The 20,806-nt window shown below is 39.6% G+C and overlaps 1 protein-coding gene across 5 annotated transcripts in view; it reads right to left on the bottom strand.

Moving 5' to 3' along the window:
• Positions 1-20,806, bottom strand: part of DNAJC13 (DnaJ heat shock protein family (Hsp40) member C13) — a 136,153-nt gene that overhangs the window by 23,465 nt on the left and 91,882 nt on the right. For all 5 annotated transcript variants that reach the window (XM_043965752.1, XM_043965748.1, XM_043965751.1 and 2 more), the window contains 8 exons: positions 18,554-18,628; positions 17,422-17,541; positions 12,448-12,627; positions 10,525-10,692; positions 8,548-8,661; positions 5,809-5,925; positions 4,762-4,939; positions 2,535-2,626 (listed from right to left, as the gene is read on the bottom strand). In XM_043965752.1, coding sequence (XP_043821687.1) covers positions 2,535-2,626; positions 4,762-4,939; positions 5,809-5,925; positions 8,548-8,661; positions 10,525-10,692; positions 12,448-12,627; positions 17,422-17,541; positions 18,554-18,628 — 1,044 coding nt within the window. The remainder of the gene's footprint in view (positions 1-2,534; positions 2,627-4,761; positions 4,940-5,808; positions 5,926-8,547; positions 8,662-10,524; positions 10,693-12,447; positions 12,628-17,421; positions 17,542-18,553; positions 18,629-20,806) is intronic.

The raw sequence follows: 20,806 nt of genomic DNA, 5'->3' as shown, positions 1-20,806 counted from the left end.
TGCAAAGCTGATCCTCTGTCTAGGATCTTAAGCCCTAAGTAGGGGAAATGTTACATTTCAGGACCAAGATTCCAAACACAGAGCTGGAAGGAAGGACTCTGCAGCCAGGGAGCCCAAACCCTTCATTTCCCACCACCCCGCCCCACCCCGGACCCAGTTTCCTCATCTTCCTTTAAAAGAAAATACATACTCTATACTTGAACATGAAAAGGTGCATTTCTACACCCAGGGAACAGAGAAATCACTAATCTCCATTTCACAATGCTAGCTTTTAGCGGTGAAAAGGATATAATAAATAAATGTGATTTTCAAAAGAAAAGCAGCAAAAACTTGCAAAAAATAAGTCAATCAAAACAAATCAACTCAGTGATCAAGTCTAAGAATGCAAGTCTCTTCCTTCACTTGTCTACTCTATCACAGATGGGTAAGAGGCTTTACTTGAACTCCTCTGAACTGCCCAAGAGTCCGAGTCTTTGCCAGCCGTTTTCCTTCCTGATGCTGCTGTCCTGGTAAAAACTGCTTTCCAGGTTCTCTTCACTGCAAATTCCCAGGATGGTCTGAGCTCACCCCTTGGTAGTCTCTTATGGTACAGTAACATCCCACTGCTGCAGGCCCCCCTTGCTTCAGACACTAACTGCTCCCAATGGCCCCCCAGGATCCCTAAGCCTTGTGCTTTTCTTGACCTTATTTTTCCTCCTTCAAGATCAGGATGTGTTCTGTCCCTGGTGATCATGCTGACAACTAACTCTTCCTCCCTATCCCTGCCTTTTTCCCTGTTGAGTCTGAGGTGTATTCACACCAAACCCTGTGTGTGTGTGTTCATCCCTCCTCCTTAGTCAGTCCATTTCAGGTAAGGGTGAGGCTTACTGGATACCCATTCCCCATGCCTTCCCTGTTATAGTTTTCTCTTCCTCTCATCACAATCATGAGAAAGAGCTGCCCCTCTGCAACTGCCAAGGCGCCTCCCCACCCCAACTTGATCTTCCTCAAGGGACCCCCTAGTCTTTCCTGCCTGGCTCAGCACAAAGCCTTGCAGGCCCACCCACATCTCTGGTGGCCCAGTGTGGTAAAAATTATTTGTGGTAAAGATTAATATTCCCGTTTTTAGCTAACTCATTTGGGAGGGGGCACACCTGGCCCACCCTGAGGTTACAACGGCAGCTTTTGGAAGGAGCTCCCCTTTTGGAGAGGGGACATCGAACGCTCCCGGAAGGGAGGCGGGCTACCTCCGGTATGGGAGCTCGCTCTCGTTCTTTCTGCTGGGGCCCCTGAGCTGGCATGTTCGTTGCTCTGTCTTGGGTGACTGCTGTCTCTGCACGAGCAACCTTAGACTGGCGGGCTGTTCAGTTGTTTGATGAGTTACTTACAGAAAACCCTAAATTCCTTTGAACTAGCTAAAGGGTCTGGGTTAAGCTTAAAGTTAAGAATATTTCCTTATCTTTGATTTTTTATTAGTTTCACCTTTGTTGTTTAATTAATTCCCAAATAATAAAATTTGATCCTTTTGTGAACTAAAGCTTAGAGGCTCCTTTCTTATTGGCCTGGGAGAAATATTTAAAAAGGGCATTTCAGAGGGGAGGTTTAAACCTAAAAGGTCCCTCATATTTCCAGGACCCCAATATTAAGGCAAGTCACCCAAATAATGCTCCGCATATCAAATTTTGGCCCTCACACCATAGAGGCAAACCTGTACTGAGCACTCCTTTTCTGAAGCCCCTTCCTGCTATCCTAGGGTTTCTGGGTGGCCTCTGGGAAAAGTCACTGATTGTCATTTTTCACCACATTTCTTGTTCACTCTTCAGTTTGGTGAGAACACCGGGTTTTCCTAGAATAGGTATCTATGAACTGGGTTGTCTGCCTCCTGTCCAGGTTGCTTTTCCCAACCCTCTCATTTTAGAGGTGAGGATGTTAAGGCCCCACAGACACTAAGAGACAGATAGGTGATGCAGTAGACAGAGTGCTAGACCTGGATTCCAGAAGACCTGAGTTCAAATCTGGTCCCAGACCCTTCCTAGTGGTGTGACCCTGGGCAAGTCACTTAACCGTGTTTGCCTCATTGCCTCAATTTCCTCATCTGTTTAAAAGAAAAAAAAAAAAAAGAGCTGGAGAAGGAAATAGCAAACCACTCCAGAATCTTTGCCAAGAAAACCTCAAAAGGGGTCATGAAGAGTTGGGCATAACTAAAGCTACCAAACAACAATACTAAGGCACAGAGAAGTTAAATGACTTGCATACAGGCAACCAAGTGGAAAGAGGCAAAATCTGAGCCCATGTCCTCACTTCAAAGGTACTGATTTTGCTATTCAATCATGTTATATCTTTTGGAATGAAGCAGGAAAACATAAGTTTTTTGTCTTTTAAAAACACCACCAGCACAAAAACCATTTTATAGGAACCTACTGTTTTGGTATAGATTTAAGTTTAAAACTCAAATTCTACCATGTAAGTTAAAAGAAAAATGATGGCAGATGGATACTTGAGTTATTAATTCTGTGGAGCAAACCCCACACAGCATTTTTTGGGAAAGATGTTACCTCTAATGCCAACTGCTGCACTTGACCAGCTCCATGGACACGGAGAAGAGAAAATATCAATTTAAAATGACCAACACATTCACACTCTGAGCCTGTAGAAATAAGAACAACATTTTTATTTATACTAGAAAGTATTCCTTGAATTAAAGACTACTTTCTAAAAAGCACACTGCTTTTCCCCACTCTTTTAAGTTTCTTAAGGACCATCTTAATTGTGATATAAACTAAGTGAAACCCACTTCTGGCCACTGGACAAACTGTTTGCACTTAAGAGAAAATTTTAATCTGTTGGTGGTCACTGGTTTTCTGAGCTATTGCTTCTCTCTTCCATCTTACTTAGAAACAACATGGCTGTCTCTGCCAAATATACCTTGATTCGCACTGGCTGGCATGAGGCATTTCTTCAAACACCATCTCTGGTACCTATGTCCAAAAGTGGCCACGAGCAAACCACTGAGAACACCTGGGGCTGAATTTCTCCAGGATAAAATGAAGTTGGACCACACTGGTTTTTAAAGTTCTGTTCAGCTCTTAACCTATGGTTTAGCTCAAATGTAGTTCAGAATTTAAGTGGTGGGTTTTAGTTTTCCCCTATCTATAATCAAGGGCCTTTCTTGTTGGCTATCCGAAGAGACTTCCATTTGGATTTGGATCAAACTCCAGTGTTTTGAGAGATTTGGAAATTACTTTGGAGCATAAGTAGAAAAGGTATCAATATCAAATGTATAGAAACAAAGCTAGTCAGAGTAAACATTCCATAATCCTTTGACTATCTAAGGAGTAGTATGTTTTCTATCCCATGAAACTGCTATCATAAGTTACACATAGCAAACCACTGAGTTTGTTAAGTTTACAACCTAATGATTCCTTTCTATTTTACAACACGATTGCCAATTGTGGAACTCATATGTTCTGAGGTTTAAGACCCTTCATTTTACACCTCTGGTTTTCATTTTTCTTAGCTGTAAAAGCCCTCTTGGTGGCCCTGTACTAGCTTTATGACTAACTATAATAAAGCTATTTTTCAGCTGACAAGGCTATAGTCTAGACCTATGATTTCACTGGTAGGGTCTTCCTGTCTCATTCATACCGTCTGTAATTACTGGTTCAGATCAACACCTATGGAATCTTACAAATGCCCCCCAAGTCACTCCTCCATTCACACCTTCAGTAGCTCCCCGCTCTCAATAAAAGAGGAATGAACCTTCTGGCCCTCTCGGCCCTCAGATCTCGCCCCCGCTCACCTTGTCAGAATTATTACAAGCAAGTCCTTTTCCCAGACTTGAGTTCTAGCCAAGCTGCGCCCTTCTTGCCCTCTAGCTAATTCTTGCTCCAGTGCCTACAATGGACTCCTGGTACTAACCTCTGTCCAGGTATCTTCCTATGTATGTAGGCGCACATCAACCTTAGTGGTGTTGAACTGAATCTGCATAATTCAAATCTTTATACATGACACTGGGCACCAAATCAATCTCCCAGCAGAGAGAAAAAAGCTTTTAAAAGTCATTTCCTTTATTCACCTGCTAGTCAAGACTGTATCGTTCTATGGCAGGTATTGGCAAATGATCGCCCCCGCACACCAAATCCAGCCCAGCCCCTTACATTTTTGACACATTACAAAATGTAAAAAATATTCTTAGCTCATGGGCTGTGGGCTCACAGACAGTGGGCCATACATATGTGGCCCACAGGCCACAGCTTGCCAACTCTATTCTGGAATGAGTCCACTCTTAAAGCTCTATGGAGAATGGAAAGATACTTCTTTCTAGGGCTTTCAATGGTAAAGCTTGCAAGGTTACTTAATTCAGCAAATATCCCTGGGACCTATTCTGTGTAAGGTACTGTCAGAGATATAAAAATGAATAAGGTAGCTTCTGTCTTTCAGGTACTCACAAATTGCAAGCAATTTAAAGCACCTTTAGTCACTACTTTATCTGATAGAACATTTTATGTTCTGTTTGATTCATTGTAACCACTTTAATTTACTTAATTTTACTGTTCCTTGCAATGCAGCATAAATTTTAGAATGATTCAGATTCCCCTCCCCCCACTCTCAAGGAGGGAATCTGCTCTCATCCACCACCCACTTTGTACTTGTAACCAAGTCATGAGGTAAATGCCTCCATTTTCTTTTTATAATGTGGTAAAGCTATGGTGTCCATATGGTCAGAAACTGGATTTTTAGAGTTAGAGAAGTATTTATTAATTAATAAATATACCTACATACCTGGGTTGTGTTTTATAACATTTCTCAGAGCCTCCAAAGCCATTTCAACTCTTGGTAACCGATCTCCATGTTGATCTGACTCTACTTTTGCAGTGTGTGTGATAGCCATGAAAGTGTGGAGATACTGGGCCTGGGAGCCTATAAAATCCAAAAGACTTGCGGCAAAAGCTTTTGGAAGCTAAATCAAAAAATGAAACATTAAAAAATTAGGTATAGTTACATTAAAATTCAAAAATGTTTATTCTTTTAAAGCAGGACAAATGGTTATTATCAGTTAACAGGCATTTAAATTTATTTTCTATAATTTACATATCTTGTATTGCAAAACTATTTTTCTTCTCATGACACATGTAACAAAAACTCAATTCTTGCCCCCCCCCCAAAAAAAACCAAGTATGTTTCCAAGTATGGATGAAAGAAAAACATTTCTTAGGTTTTTCTGAGATTAGGGACCTAAATGATAACTCTTTATTCATCCTGCCACCCCCACAACCCTGCCCATCACCTTTGGGGAAATCTCTTGAGTTGGTTTTACAAGCTACTAAAAACAAAACAAAACAAAAATCACTGATGGGTAATTTGCCAGCTAGAAAGACTCTAGATCAGGCAAGCCGTGTATGCTGGAGTATGGTCCAATGGCCGGACCCTGGTGTTTACCAGTCATCGTAAGCCTCCAGCTCCACTTGTATTGCCCAAAGGGACCATTTGGGGAGGCTATGTTTATATATGTATAGATACTACATAGGGATACTAGGGACAAAACACACAAAAAAATATTATCCCCTCTGGGCTTTACCTAGCTTTTTCACTACCACGTAGAAGAGAATCTAGCCAAAAAATAGATTTCTAATCTCTGTCACCCTGTCTCCCTACTCACATCTCCTACAACACATTAATGCTATAGGGATGAGTATCAATCTGTGGCAATGTACTGCATTTTACTATTTGGTTTTTTTTTTTTCCTGTTTATCAAAACAAATTGATTTCACGATAAATGTTCTAGCACTGAACAGAACTTGAGCACAACTCTTCTTACAGAAAACTTACCTCTAGTTGGAAAGTAGGGATTTCATTGTATACCCTGACAAAAATTTCTCCCACGATAAGTTCTTTGGCATGATCACTGTAGACAAATTCTGATCCATAAGTTTTGTCACAATCACCCTTTGAAAAGTAAAATGCTTTTAGTTATGACCACACATACATGTTCTATATTTTCAGTCTGTCTTCCAATCAGTTGAAATAAGAACACTAATGAACCTCTTCAAAAGATGCCTTTACCCTACAATAATAACCTGAGATACACTGGGACTGTGTGAAGGCCCGCTCTGCTCCTAGCACATTCTTTTTTTTCTACTTAGATTCCACAACATCCTACATATAGATATAATACAGAAGGCCTTTATATACCCAAGGACCGAAGGTAGGTTCAAAAGAAAACCACAGTCAGCCTGTTTTGTCTGCTACTTCATAGAATGCTATAGCCACAGAAGCTAAGATGGAAGCATCAGATAAAAAATCTTGACGGGGGCTCTTGGTGGTACAAGTAGATGGGATCAGATCAACATTTCCCAACATCTCCATTTCGTTATTGAGGGTACCACTGTCCGCCTAGTCACTCCTGGCTCACTTTACTGTCATCCGTGACTCATCTTTCCACAACTCTCCCACCCTTACCATGTGACCAGCTGTCGAGTCTGCTGATTCTTCCCCAGCATCTCTCACATTCATCCCCTTCTCTTCACTCAGCTGGCCACTTGGTTACTTTAGGCACTCATTACCAAATGCCTCCCTGCTTCCAGGCCCTCCCATTTCCAACCCAACTCCCACACAGTTGCCAAAATCATCTTAAGACAATGACCATGCACTTTCTCCATGAAAAACCTTCAGTAGCTCTCTACTGACTCCAGGATAAAATGCACATTCCTTAGTCAATAGGACATCAATGCCCTCTAGAGCCTGGCTCCCACCTCACCAGACTTATTTGACATTATTCTGCTTCACCAACCCTATGTTCCTATCAAAATGTTCTATTATTTGTTCTTGGAACTAAATATTCCATGAGTCACTTCCCACGTTTCAGATACACTTCTGTCCTCATCACCATCTTTGAGAATCCTTATTTTCAAGGTTTCTTCAAGGTTTGGCTCTTCAAATGCCACATCTACCATGAAGAATTAACTGATCACTTTAATGTCAGTGTTTTATCTCTTCTCAAATTAACCAGCACATACTCATCTGTGTATGTGTCATAACCCTCTGAGAAGGTAAGATTTGTGAAGGTGGGGACAGCTTTATCTTTGTACTCCCATTTCCCTCAGTATATATGTTGAGTTGAAGTGAATTGAGGATAATAGCCAGGGAAGGAATAAGGAAGAGAGGTGAGAAATTTGAAAATGGAGGAGTGGAATTCCTATTTCCAATTATTATACTCAGGTATTAATTGTAGGTGAAGCATTTAGGTTAGGTGGGGGGCTGCCTGTACTATATTCATGTTCTTTTGTTCAGCATATAGTAAATCTGGTGAAGATTTTGAATGGCATGGTTCTTACCAATCTGAACAGTATAATAAAGAAAAAATATGAAAGGGTTAAAATCTAGGCTTATCAATTCTAATGAAGATAAAGAAGATAAATAATTGCCATTTCAATTTTCACTGAGGTAAAAGGACAAGCAAGACGACAAGAACGAAATTAAACTTTAACAACAATATTTAAGCTGAAAATGATAAAGTACTTAAAATGCTAAAATAATGGAATCATTTTAAAGTGGTGAGTCACAGCATGTAACTAAGAACCAATTCATGGGGGCAGCTAGGTAGCACAGTGGATAAAGCACCAGCCCTGGATTCAGGAGTACCTGAGTTCAAATCCGACCTCAGACACTTGACACTTACTAGCTGTGTGACCCTGGGCAAATCACTTAACCTCCATTGCCCCACCAAAAAAAAAAAAAAAAAAAAAAAAGAACCAATTCACGCTCTTGGTTGTTCCTCCGATATCTTACTGCCCCACTCTTGCAATATTTCAGGACTTAGTGGTCTCCTTCCTCACATCTTCCATCAAAATTTAACTCTGATGCTTCACCAGACAATTATCAGCTCTAGCTGGTCCCACCAAAAGGTAAATGCTTCCAGTATAAGCCAGACTGAAGTACAAAGTACTACTATGAAGCTGTCTGAAGACTAGGCTCTAGGGAGGATTATCACTTAACGGCTGGTTGTAGCAACACACAAAGATCATTTACTATGGCTCAGGATGTTCATGCGAGCCATTAGTGGGGAATACTGATAAAATGAGAAATCCTTGAAGTACCAATTTTCCCAGTGGAGGAGAGCATGTTAAAGAGAAATTAATTGTTTAGTTTGTACTGTCAATAATAGGAAAGGAAGCTGAAAACTGTACATATAAACTGACTGATCGTGTAGGATAATAAATCTAAGTAGCATGAAAAATTAAAAAATAAAATAAACTTGGGTTACCACTAAGAGGAAAATTCTCATTTGAATGGGGCAAATGCCAATTAGTAGCAAGATTTTTATCTCAGTGTTCCCTATGGAAGTCTAATTGGAGTTAAGAATAATCTTCCTAATTCTGAAAGGGGGTAGAGGAAGAAATGTGAAAGATGAATAAAAGTGCCTTCTCTTTGAAAAAGGAAAAAAAGAATACTACTACTAGAATTAAAGAAATCAGTAAAGTAGCTGATTTATCCCATTAACAGTGAGTCATTATGGATTGTTCCTTCCAAAATGGACATTTTACCAATGATTTTATAAAGATAACATACTTTTTTAATCATGCTTTCTTGTTGAGATTCAAGAAATTCAAGTAGTTCTGCTCTTGTTGAATTATTCCAAATTAAATAGGGACTCTCTGTATTGCTATTAAGCATCTTCAGAATCTAGGAAACAGAAAAATAATTCATTTTAAAAATGTGATTTTTAAAGAAACAGACACACCTCATTATTTATCATAGAACCCAGGTCTCAAAGTCATCTCAGATAATAAAAACCACGGCTCTCAACCAATCAAAGCCAAGCTCTGACTTAAGGCTAAATAAAGGATGTCTTACTTGGAAAAGTGGACAAGTCTAAAATTATGGATTCCAATATTTGGCTCTTGTTCTTTACTCTTGTCTTCTCTGAACAGGTCATCTTATCCTACCACCTAACCCTAAGAGAATATGAACTGTCCCACTCACCCACTTCAGAAATAAGGAATACTGTGTATGACAACTGTTTTAGATATATACCTTATCTTACAAATTAAACCCAGAGAAATGAAGGCAAGTGTCTTTGTTTATACAAAAGTATTAAGATGTTGTTAAAAGCCATGAGAATGTGAATACTTTCTTCAATAATATTACTGGTGATATACCACCTAATTTATAACCTCCAAATGGTGTGTTAGGTGATGTAAACTTTATTTTAGAGGTGAAAGGTAAAATGACCTGCATGGGGTCACAAAGCCAGTGCATGTCTGAAGCAGGATTCAAACCCAGAACAGCATACTGCCTCTCTGTAAGAAGGCACAGGGGCATCACTGATGCCACAAAAATGGAAGAAAAGCAAATGCAAGCTAGAAACTGCATAGTTTACATATTGTCCAACCAGCATTAAAAAGGTTACTTTAGATTAGGATAAACATTGGAGACTAAGCATCATTGTTTAAGGTTGTTTTTTTGGTTTTGTTTTTTAAGTTAAAAAATACAGTATTTTTGGAGAACTGGATTCTGAGCCAGGAAGGCCTGAGTTCACATCTTACAATGATTCATAATATCTGCAGACCCGAAGTTCCCAGCTCACCCAGGCAGTTTCCTAAGTTACAGAGAAGATGCTGGCCTTCACTGATAGAACCTTCAAGCTCAAGCTCCCTAGCTGAGTGAGATCACACATTAGGCCCCTATCGCTAGCCTATGCTCCCTTATAATCAAATCAGATGCACTCACTTCTCAAAGAATGCTTGTGAATTAACCACAGCGCCTGAGAAATGGGAGAGACTTCAGAGGTCACTTCTTTCACTCCAAAAGGGAAAAGCAGCCCCAAAGAGTTAAGTGGTTTGCTCGACATAATGTGGCTAATCATTCACGTCTACCTTCTTAAAGCTGCATTTTAGTTGAACTGTCTTCCACAGTACGAGATGCCAACTGTTGCTCTGAGGCAGCCAGGGCAAATCTATCCCCATTTTGCAGAAGAGCAAATTGAGGTAAAGTGAGTTTTGGTAGTTTGCCAACAATCACCTAGTAATTACATGACGGAGCTGGGAATCCAGTTCCTCACGCCTCCTGAGTTCAAAAGCATAAGGACCAAAACATACTTTTTCTACTGTGCTACCAGGACAAGGATCCAGCTTTTTGGATTCTTGGGCTCTTTCCACTATACTGCACTACAGGAATTTCCCCCCCCGGGTGGTGGGGAGGCAGGCCCTTCTCTTTCTCTCCCTCTCCCCCACAACACTCACACTTACCAAACATATCTTGTGACTTTTAACTGGCTAAGGCAAAAGAACAGCCTACAGCTATGGAACGTTACAGTCACTAGACCCAGCAGAGACTAGAGATGCACCCCTGGCTTCCTCAACACCACAGCATGGTAAACTGAGATCAACAGCCAACAAAAATATCTACCATGCCACGTTTCCTAAAGCAAACAGTTTAGTTCTGTTCTTTTGCCATAACATCTCAAATGACCTGGTTTATTATACCCAGACTAATTCTCTACCACTCTAAGACACTGGACTCATAAATAATCCAAGACATACATACCTCAGCAGGGCTAATTACAGCAAGTTTTCTAGCAACATATGGTGTTAGTAAACCAATCAAACTTTTCCTTATTGTTGGATTTTCTGGAGTAGATTGTTCATCAGGCAAATACCCACCAAGGCGACTGATAGCAAGGAGACTTAGCTTGGCAAGACTATTGGCTACTTCCTGTTGTGAAGAGAGAATTTACATATTTACATGCACATTCATACCATACACCAATCAGGTAGAGAGTGTGTGTGTGTGTGTGTGTGTGTGTGTGTGTGCGCGCGCATGCACCCACACGTGCACATGCATATGTAGGAGAGGAAGGATGGCACAATGGAGGGAGAAACAGAAGACCTAGTTTCCAGTCCTGCCGTTGATATGTAATGGTTGTGTAACCCTGACTATGTCACTTCCTCTCCTCAGTGTTCTGAAAAAAAAAATCATTAAGTTGCAGAGAGGGGGTCAACTTGCATTGACAGAGGGAATTCCCCATATCAATGAAATCACAGGTTTGGTCCTTATCACTCTATTTATCAATCCATCTCTATTATATAAATAATAGCCTCATTTATCTAGAACTCAGCTATGTGATGGATTTACCTGTTTGGGGCTCAGCTGAGAACCAAAAATAAGCAAAAAAGCAACTGAGCAATCAAAAGCTATCAAAGTGCATGCACTAAAGCTTATGTGCTCTGCTTACAAATGAAACTTGTTTTCATGCGACCCATTTGCTTTTCTTTTACAAATAATTTTAATAAGCTTGGTTATGCCATTTTCTATGGCCAAGGAAGATTAGAAATAATAAGTCGGATGCTGGGATACACGGCTGGCTATAAACATCCTGACAGCAAAGAGAGATGAAAGTGACAGCGACAAGGGAGCTGCCGTCTAAACTACAGACACAAACGACGACGTCTCCGTGACGTTTGCTATCACAGCTCGGCAGGTACAGTAACTCAAGATGAAGCAGACCGCCCCCTTCCGGTTACAGAGGGGACGGGCGCAGAATGGAAAGGGGGCCTTTTTTTGGATGTGGGCAGTGGGGGAATTTGTTTTGCTTAACTGTAGGGATGGGAAGAGTGGGGAGGACAGAAGATGAACCTGAAAAGTCAGATTAACAGAACATTTAAAATCTCAATAGATTCAGCATTTAGTAGGGATACAAATGTAGTATCTTTCACAAGGAGAAGATGGAGGAGGTATGTTCGGATAGTACCTGGGTTTTAACAGACTACTAGCTCAGTACAAATCAACAGGGAGACAAGGCATCCAAAAATGTTAATTCAGTCTCGGGATGCATTAAGGGAGATACGACTCACAGCAAGATGATGGAACCTCTGTACTCTGCTCTGGTCAGGCCACATCAGTTAGAAACTAGCATTTATTATCTGAAAAAGCTTGCAGGAACTGAGGCAGATTAAAGTGAAAAGAACTGGAAGTTATACAATAAAAAAAATACTATAAAGTCAAACAATTTTGAAAGACTTGAGATCAATGATCAGCCCAAAGACCAACCATGAATCCAGATGACCAAAGATGAAACATGCTACCGATTTCCAACTAAAGGAATCAAGATGCATACGTTTTGGGATACTGTCAATGTGGGAATTTGTTTTTCTTTCCTATGCATGTTTGTTATGAGGGTTTTGTTTTCCTCTTTCTTTTAAATGGGGGAATGGGGAGAAAAACTGATTTTTATTCATTAAAAAAAGTTAAAAGAAAACAAAGAATTATTGAATATTAAAAATTGTCTAAAACCTTCCTAAAATCTATTCTATCAAAAATATTTAACAAAAGTTTTTGGTTCCAGGAAGGGGAACTGATCAAAATACATGGCTCTCTAAAATGACCAATCCTATATATAAAGTCTCCAGAGGACTAGTTTTACTGTAGTGGTTAAAGTACAAATTCTATATTCCAATTAGCGTAAATTACCTGCTGATTTGTCTCTTCATTTTTCTGAATGCCACTCTCTTCTAGAGTGTAATCGTAATTAAACAGATATCCAAGTAAATGCCACAAAATTCCTGCCTGAAATAAGTGGGTCTGTAGCCAGAAATCCACTGCAAATGAACTGACACATTCTACTCCAAGAGATGCCACTCGTGGGATACTCTGAAAAATCAAGAGCAAAGAAGGTAATTAGTTGCAATAAGAAAGCTGAAATTCCTAGGAACCAACTGGTTCCGTAGAGTTGACTCTAGTTCTGTAAGACTCAGAGACTATTCAATTTCCCACTTTATTTCAGATTTGAATTCTATTCCCATTGATAACTGACATTAAGGTGACTACAGGAACAAAGGCAGGTTCCCTTGACTTATTATCAATAAAGACTCAGAAACCTGTATAGGGAGAATGGCCACAGAAAGAGGGATTTCCTCTTATCACCTCTGTGCTTTTATCCGAAAGTCAAGAGCAATACTTAGGTTCGTAAAAAGGCTGCCTTAAGAGATGGGAGTTTTTACTGGGTTAAAACCTACACATAAGTACTACACACAACATGACAGAGCTACCGAGTCCAACCTATGTTTAGCTTAAGTAGTGAAGTTCTGGATATAAAAAGTTTCATTTTCTTTGTACTGCAGATACAGGCTACAAATTAGGATATATGGACACCCCCATTTTAGAGACCACTGACAAATATCTTTGCTAGAGCAGAAATCAAATTCTAATACACCCAGATCCCAGCCTAGGACCTAACTTTAAATATCAAATTCATAGAAACTGAGTTTATTTCCTAAAAAAAATTATTATTGATTTTTGATCAATCTTTGAGTTCCAAATTATTTTCCTCCCTCCCACTGCCTCCTACATCTACTGGGAAGGCAAGCAATGTGATATCAACTATACATGTGAAATCATATGATATATTTGCATACTTGCCATTTTTTTTAAAAAGCAAGAAGAGAAAATTAAACTTCAATTTGCGCTCAAAGTTCATCAGTTCTCTTTTGCATCATGAGTCCTTTGGAATTATCATAGATTACTGTACTGATGAGAGTAGTCAAGTCTTTCACAGCTGGTCATCATGATAACATTGCTGTTACTGTGCACAATGATCTCCTGGTTATTCTCCATTCATTTTGCATCAGTTCATATAGGTCTTGCCATACTTTTCTGAAACCACCCACCTTATTTCTTACAGCAGAATAGTACTCCATCATAACCATATGCCACAAAATTGTTCAGTTACTTCCCAACTGATGAGCATCCCCATCTATTACTGCCAATATTTTTGCCACCACACACATAAAAAGCTGTTATATTTTTTTTACATAAAGGTTCTTTTCTTTTTGATCAGTTTAGGACACAGAACTAGCAGTGGTATTGATTGCTATGTCAAAGGGTAGGCACAGTCTTATAGCCCTTTAGGCACAGCTCCAAATTGTTCTCCAGAATGGATGGACAAGTTCACAACCCCAACAGTTCATCAGCATGCTTATGTTCCCCCAGCCCCTCCAGCATTTGTCATTTCCAGTAAGTGTGAGGGGGCACCTCAGAGCCATTTTAATTTCCCTTTTTGAGGCAATTCTAATAAGTGAGGTTTCAAGCACTGTCTGCCACTCCTCCCCCCATTTTAAAAACTCTTCATTGTGTGTCTCTTTTATGTGACAAAAATTTCCCCATTTTCCTTTCCCTTTTTTCCCAGTGCATCCCTCTTTCTTACCCCTTCATTTCTTTGGGAGATCATTCAAACACGAGAGACTCATACTCATGCCCTCTGTCTATGCAAACTCCCTTTTAACTGCCCAAATCATGATAAAGTTCAATACCAGCCCTTGAGTCAGGAAGACCTGAGTTTAAATCTGGCCTTAGACACTTACTAGCTGTGGGACTCTGGGCAAGTCACTTAATCCCAATGCCTGGCCCCAATTAAATAAATAATGATAAAGTTCTTAGGTGTTACATGTATTATCTTCCCAGGTAGGAATAAAAACAGGTGAATTTTTTGTTTTGTTTTTTATGTTTTTTTTAGTGAGGCAATTGGGGTTAAGTGACTTGCCCAGGGTCACACAGCTAGTAAGTGTTAAGTGTCTGAGGCCGGATTTGAACTCAGGTACTCCTGACTCCAGGGCCGGTGCTCTATCCACTGCGCCACCTAGCTGCCCCCCAAAACAGGTGAATTTTATTGAATTCCTTATGATCACTCTTTCATGTTTACCTTTTTATGCTTCTCTTGAGCCTCCTGTTTGAATATCACAGTTTCTCTTTAGTTTGGTGTCTTCACCAGGAATGCTTTGAAATCCTCTATTCCATTAAATATCCATTTCCCCCCTGAAGGATTATATTCATTTTGCCTGGTAGGTGATTCTTTGTTCTTTTTTTTTTTTTTTTTTTAGTGAGGCAATTGGGGTTAAGTGACTTGCCCAGGGTCACACAGCTAGTAAGTGTTAAGTGTCTGAGACCGGATTTGAACTCAGGTACTCCTGACTCCAGGGCTGGTGCTCTATCCACTGCACCATCTAGCTGCCCCGATTCTTTGTTCTAATCCTAGTTCCTTTACCTTCTGGGGTATCATATTCTAAGCCCTCCCTTTCTTTAACATGGAAGCTACTAAATCTTGGCGTGGTTCTATAATATCTGAATTGTTCCTTTTTGGTTGAAGTATTTTCTCTTTGACTCAAGAGCTCTGGAATTTGGCTATAACATTCCTGGGAGTTTTCATTTTGGGTTCTCTTTAAAGTGATTAGTGTATTCTTTGAATTTTTATTTTAACCTCTGAATCTAAGATATCAAGGCAGTCTTCCTTTATAATTTCTTAAAATACAACATCTAGACTCTTTTTGATCAAGGCTTCCAACTATTCCAATAATTCTCAAATTATGTGTTCTTGTTCTATTTGCCAGGTAATTTGTTTTTCTTTTTGTTGTTGTTGTTTTTTTGTTTTTATTTTTTGCTGGGCTATGGGGGTTAAGTGACTTGCCCAGGGTCACACAGCTAGTAAGTGTCAAGTGTCTGAGGCCGGATTTGAACTCAGGTAGTCCTGAATCCAGGGCCGGTGCTTTATCCACTGGGCCACCTAGCTGCCCCGGTAATTTGTTTTTCTAATGAGATACTTCACATTTTCTTCTATATTTTCATTCTTTTGACCTTGTTTAATTATTTCTTGATGTCTCACGGAATAATTAACTTCCAGGTGTCCAGTTCTAATTTTTACGTAATTGTTTTCTTCAGTGAAATTTTGTTCCTCTTTTTCCATTTGGCCAATTCTTCTTTTTAAGGAGTTCTCTTCAATGGATTTTTGTTCTTCTTTTACCAAGCTTGGTTTTACCTGCCACTGCAGTAATTTTTTTAAGGTCAAATTATTTTTTTGTTGTTTGCTCATTTTCCTAGCCTATATCTTGACTCTGAATTTTATGTTAAAGTTGGGGTCTGCTCACCTGTAGGTGGGTGGGTAGGCCCTGTCCCAAGCTTTAGGCTTTTTCATGCTATTGTTTTCAGAACTAGTTTGGAGGCAGGGGTTGGGAGGGTGGTGGAGGTAGGGATGTCTGCAAGCTTTTGGTGCTTCCAAAGTTATGTGATCCTAGGAGGTATGGTCGCTGCTCTCTTGGTCTGTACTCTGGTCTTTTATTCAGGAAGGACCCCCAGCTCCCTGCAGCCATAAACACTAGTGACTTTCTCTGCTGTGGAACTGCAACCAAAGCCCCTGCTCCCTTGTTACTATTCACCAGCACTGTTCTCTAACCTAGAACTGTGACCCAGAACTATGTATGGGCAACAGTTGCCAATCAGTACCAGTGGCACACAGTGCTAACAAAGGGTCCCCTCTAATCTCATTCTTACCAGTTGTCCAAGCCCCTTACCATTTCTGGCCTGAGAGCTCCCAAAACTATTGCTACTAAATGAATGGTCTCTAGACAGGCCTCCCAGACTTCTCCTGCCAACCTCTTAAGTTTTCTTAGGCCAGAAAAATGTCTCATCTCAACCTTTTGTTGGCTCTTCCACTCCAAAATCTCATTTGAGGCAAGTTGTTTGGAGGGGAATATTAGGAGAGTTCAGTTGGATAGCTGCCCCAATCCACCATCTTGGCTCTGACCAACGAATTAAATTTTTTTTTTTTTTTGCAGGGCAATGAGGGTTAAGTGACTTGTCCAGGGTCACACAGCTAGTAAGTGTCAAGTGTCTGAGGACGGATTTGAACTCAAGTCCTCCTGAATCCAGGGCTGGTGCTCTATCCACTGTGGCACCTAGCCCTCCGCCCCGCCCCCACCATGAGTTAATTTTTAAAAGTATTGATATTTCATTGTCAATACTGACAAACAAACAAATAATAGCTCAAACTAGCATCAGGTAATACTATTTCTAAAAATCAACAAAGAGTTCATTATTTTAGGTGTAAACAGAACCTGAGAAAAATAGTCAACTGACAAACAACTTGTATCTATCAATGCAATCTGTTGATCAATACTCTCTTGTTGCTTAGAATATTCTTTCCTTTTTCTTTTTTTTCAGGGCAATGAGGGTCAATGAGTGACTTGTCCAGGGTCACACAGTTAGTAAGTGTCAAGTGTCTGAGGTCAGATTTGGGCTCAGATCCTCCTGAATCAAGGGCAGATGCTTTATCCACTGTGCCACCTACCTGCCCCCATTGCTTGGAATATTCTAATCTCAGACAGACTCCTGAAGAACTTGCCCAGTTTCTATCTACTATGATCCCCTCCCTTAGGCCTTGGGAGGTTAAGGATTACTATTTGCATGACTTGAGTAACTTTTGAGATTGAATATACTTTTGTGGGCTAGCCTTGGAAGGGAACCTAGTGACCGTTTCTAAGTTTCTTTGGAGAAAAGGCCCACTTAGTCAAAACAACACCAACCAACCAACCCAAAACTTGTAGAACAACCTATGCAAACACTGGGGTTAGACTCCAGAGTACTTAAATAATTAAGAAGTGTACTAGACAAGCTCACCTTGCCAAAATACAGCACTCGACAGAGATCCTTGATGATGCTGGGCATCTCAGTGATCTTTTCTCGGCACTCCTCAAATTGAGCTGCCACACTGTAACATTTACATATATGTCCACATACCTGAAAGCAGAAACACAAGAGAAGATCTGGTTCTATGTAGTCATTTAAAGGAAAAAAAGAAGATAGGGAAATTAGTTCAGAATACTAATGTTCTGAATGTGCACAGAACCTAGGTTCCCTGTCCCATATATTCATTTTTGAAAAAAATAGACTACTTAGTTCAGGCTATCAGTGTAGCAAAAATCTTAAACCTCTTATGGTTCTATTTTGTTAGTGTTCATTTATAAATATTTTAATTTGATTTGTACAGTCATGCCAACTGATATCATCTGTATACATCTGATAAACTTTCATCCTCCTGTCCTTTTTATGCTGGGGAGGAAAGGATGGGCGAAAGGCATGAACTATGATTTGAATATTTAGCTGCAACCCAGCTATACCTAGCATTCAGCCAAAAAGAGAGTACTAAAGTAACATTTCATTCTTCAAGATGTTGTAACAAATCATATAAGTGCTTGACTATGTTAATTGCTTCTTTTTTTTTTTTTTTTAGTGAGGCAATTGGGGCCAAGTGACTTGCCCAGGGTCACACAGCATAAGTGTCATGAGGCCGCATTTGAACTCAGGTACTCCTGGCTCCAGGGCCGGTGCTCTATCCACTTCGCCACCTAGCTGCCCCTAATTGCTTCTTAATAAGCACATTAAGTTCTTCCGTTGCCATGACTAACTCATTTTTTATACTTTAAAAACCTTAAAGTACTTTTCTTTTTTTTTTTTTTGGTAAGGCAATTGGGGTTAAGTGACTTGCCCAGGGTCACACAGCTAGTGTTAAGTGTCTGAGGCCGGATTTGAACTCAGGTACTCCTGTATCCAGGGCCGGTGCTTTATCCACTGTGCCACCTAACTGCCCCTAAAGTACTTTTCTTACATTATGAGTATAAGCATTGTCCCCATTTTATAGATGAAAGAACAGGCTCAGAGCTCAGGTCTTCTAACTGCTGGTACAAGGTTCTTTCTCCTAACCCACATGAATGAATAATGAATAGCTTGGAATAAGCGGCTTTGAGCCCACCTGCACAGACATGTCAGCTGGCTTACTAGAACGATTCAAGACTGCCACACAACGACTGAATGCCTCTTGTAGCACCTAGAGAAATGAAATGACAGTTAAATCTGCTCCAGCCTGGGAGCTCAAAGTTTTCTAAACAAAACATGTTAAAATCGATTAGCTTATATTTTGGTTTCCTATGTCAACAGCAAACTAGCTCCCCCCCCCTCTACCCTGGCCCTTACTGAACATTTCCTATGGCAAAAAAAAAAAAAAAAAGAGAGAGAGAGAGAGAGATTTTGCAAAGCCACAATCCATAAAGATTAATTAACCAAAAAGGCAATTTAAAAATGATGTCCTTTTCATATCAATTATTTAAGCCAGATGATTTTTTCTGTATATTAATTACTAGTGGAATTTCCCTCTCACCAAAAATCCATATATACTTTTCTTTTTTAAAAAAAATTAATAAAGTATTTTATTTTTTTTCCCGTTACATGTAAAAATAGTTCTCAACATTTGTTTATACAGGCTTTCCAATTTCAGATTTTTCTCCCTCCCTCCCCTCCCTACCCCCACCCCTAGATAGCAGGTAATCTGATATAGGTTATATATATATATACATACACACACAATAACATTAATCCTATTTCTGCATTAGTCATGTTATAAGAGAAAAATCAGAGCAATGATGAAAAACCTCAAAATAGAAAAAACAACAGCACCCAAAACAAAAGAAATAATATGGTTCAATCAGCATCTATACTCCACAGTTCTTTCTTTCTTTTTTTTTCTTGGATTTGGAGATCCTCTTCTATCATGAGTTCCCTGGAACTCTTCTGTACCATTGCATTGGTGAGAAGAATATAGTCCATCACAGTAGGTCAACACTCAATGTTGATGATACTGTGTACAATGTTCTTCTGGTTCTGCTCATCTCACTCATCATCAGCTCACGCAAGACCCTCCAGGTTTCTCTGAACTCCTCCTGCTCATCGTTTCTTATAGCACAATAGTATTCCATTGTATTCATATACCACAACTTGTCCAGCCATTCCCCAATTGATGGGCACCCCCTCAAATTCCAATTCCTTGCCACCACATAAAGAACAGCTATAAATATTTTTGTACATGTGGGTCCCTTTCCTCTTTCTATGATTTCTTTGGGAAAAAGACCCAAAAGTGGTATTGCTGGGTCAAAGGGTATGGACAGCTTTATCGCCCTTTGGGCATAATTCCAAATTACTCTCCAGAATGGTTGGATCGGTTCACAGCTCCACCAACAATGCATTCGTGTTCCAATTTTTCACAGCTTCTCCAACATTTATTATTTTCCTTTTTTGTCATTTTAGACAATCTGATAGGTTTCAGGTGGTACCTCAGAGTTGTTTTAACTTGCATCTCTCTAATCATTAGTAATCTAGAGCATTTTTTCATATGGGAATAGATAGCTTTGATTTCTTCATCAGAAAACTGCCTGGCCATATCCTTTGACCATTTCTCAATTGGGAAATGACTTGGATTCCTATAAATTTGATTTAGTTCCCTATATATTTTTAGAGATGAGGCCTTTATCAGAAGTACTGGCCTCAAAAATTGTTTCCCAGCTTTCTGCCTCCCTTCTAATTTTGGATGCATTGCTTCTGTTTGTACAAAATTTTTTTAATTTAATGTAATCAAAATCATCCATTTTGCATTTTATAATATACTCTATCTCTTGTTTGGTCAAAAACTGTTCTCCTTTCCAAAGATCTGATAGGTACACTATTCCTTTCTCTCCTAATTTACCTAAGGTATCACCTCTTATGTCTAAATCATGTATCCATTTTGACCTTATTTTAGGATAAGGTGTAAGATGTTGGTCTATGCCTAATTTCTGCCATACTATCTTCCAGTTTTCCCAGCAGTTTGTCAAATACTGAGTTCCTATCCCAGAAGCTGGAGTCTTTGGGTTTATCAAACACTACATTACTAGTGTCATTTACTACTGCATTTCCTGAGCCTAGCCTATTCCATTGATCTACCACTCTATTTTTTAGCCAGTACCAGATAGTTTTGATGACTGCCACTTTATAGTAAAGCTCCAGGTTTGGTACTGCTAACCCACCTTCCTGTGAATTTTTTTTTCATTATTTCCCTGGATATTCTTGATTTTTTGTTTTTCCAGATGAATTTTGTTATTATCTTTTCTAGCTGTATAAAATAATTTTTAGGTAGTCTGATTGGTATGGCACTGAATAAGTAAATTAATTTAGGCAGTATTGTCATTTTTACTAT

Source organism: Dromiciops gliroides, chromosome 5 (assembly GCF_019393635.1).
Source record: "Dromiciops gliroides isolate mDroGli1 chromosome 5, mDroGli1.pri, whole genome shotgun sequence".
Taxonomy (NCBI): domain Eukaryota; kingdom Metazoa; phylum Chordata; class Mammalia; order Microbiotheria; family Microbiotheriidae; genus Dromiciops; species Dromiciops gliroides.
Note: the sequence above shows the minus strand (reverse complement) of the source record. Positions and strands in the feature narration are given on the sequence as shown.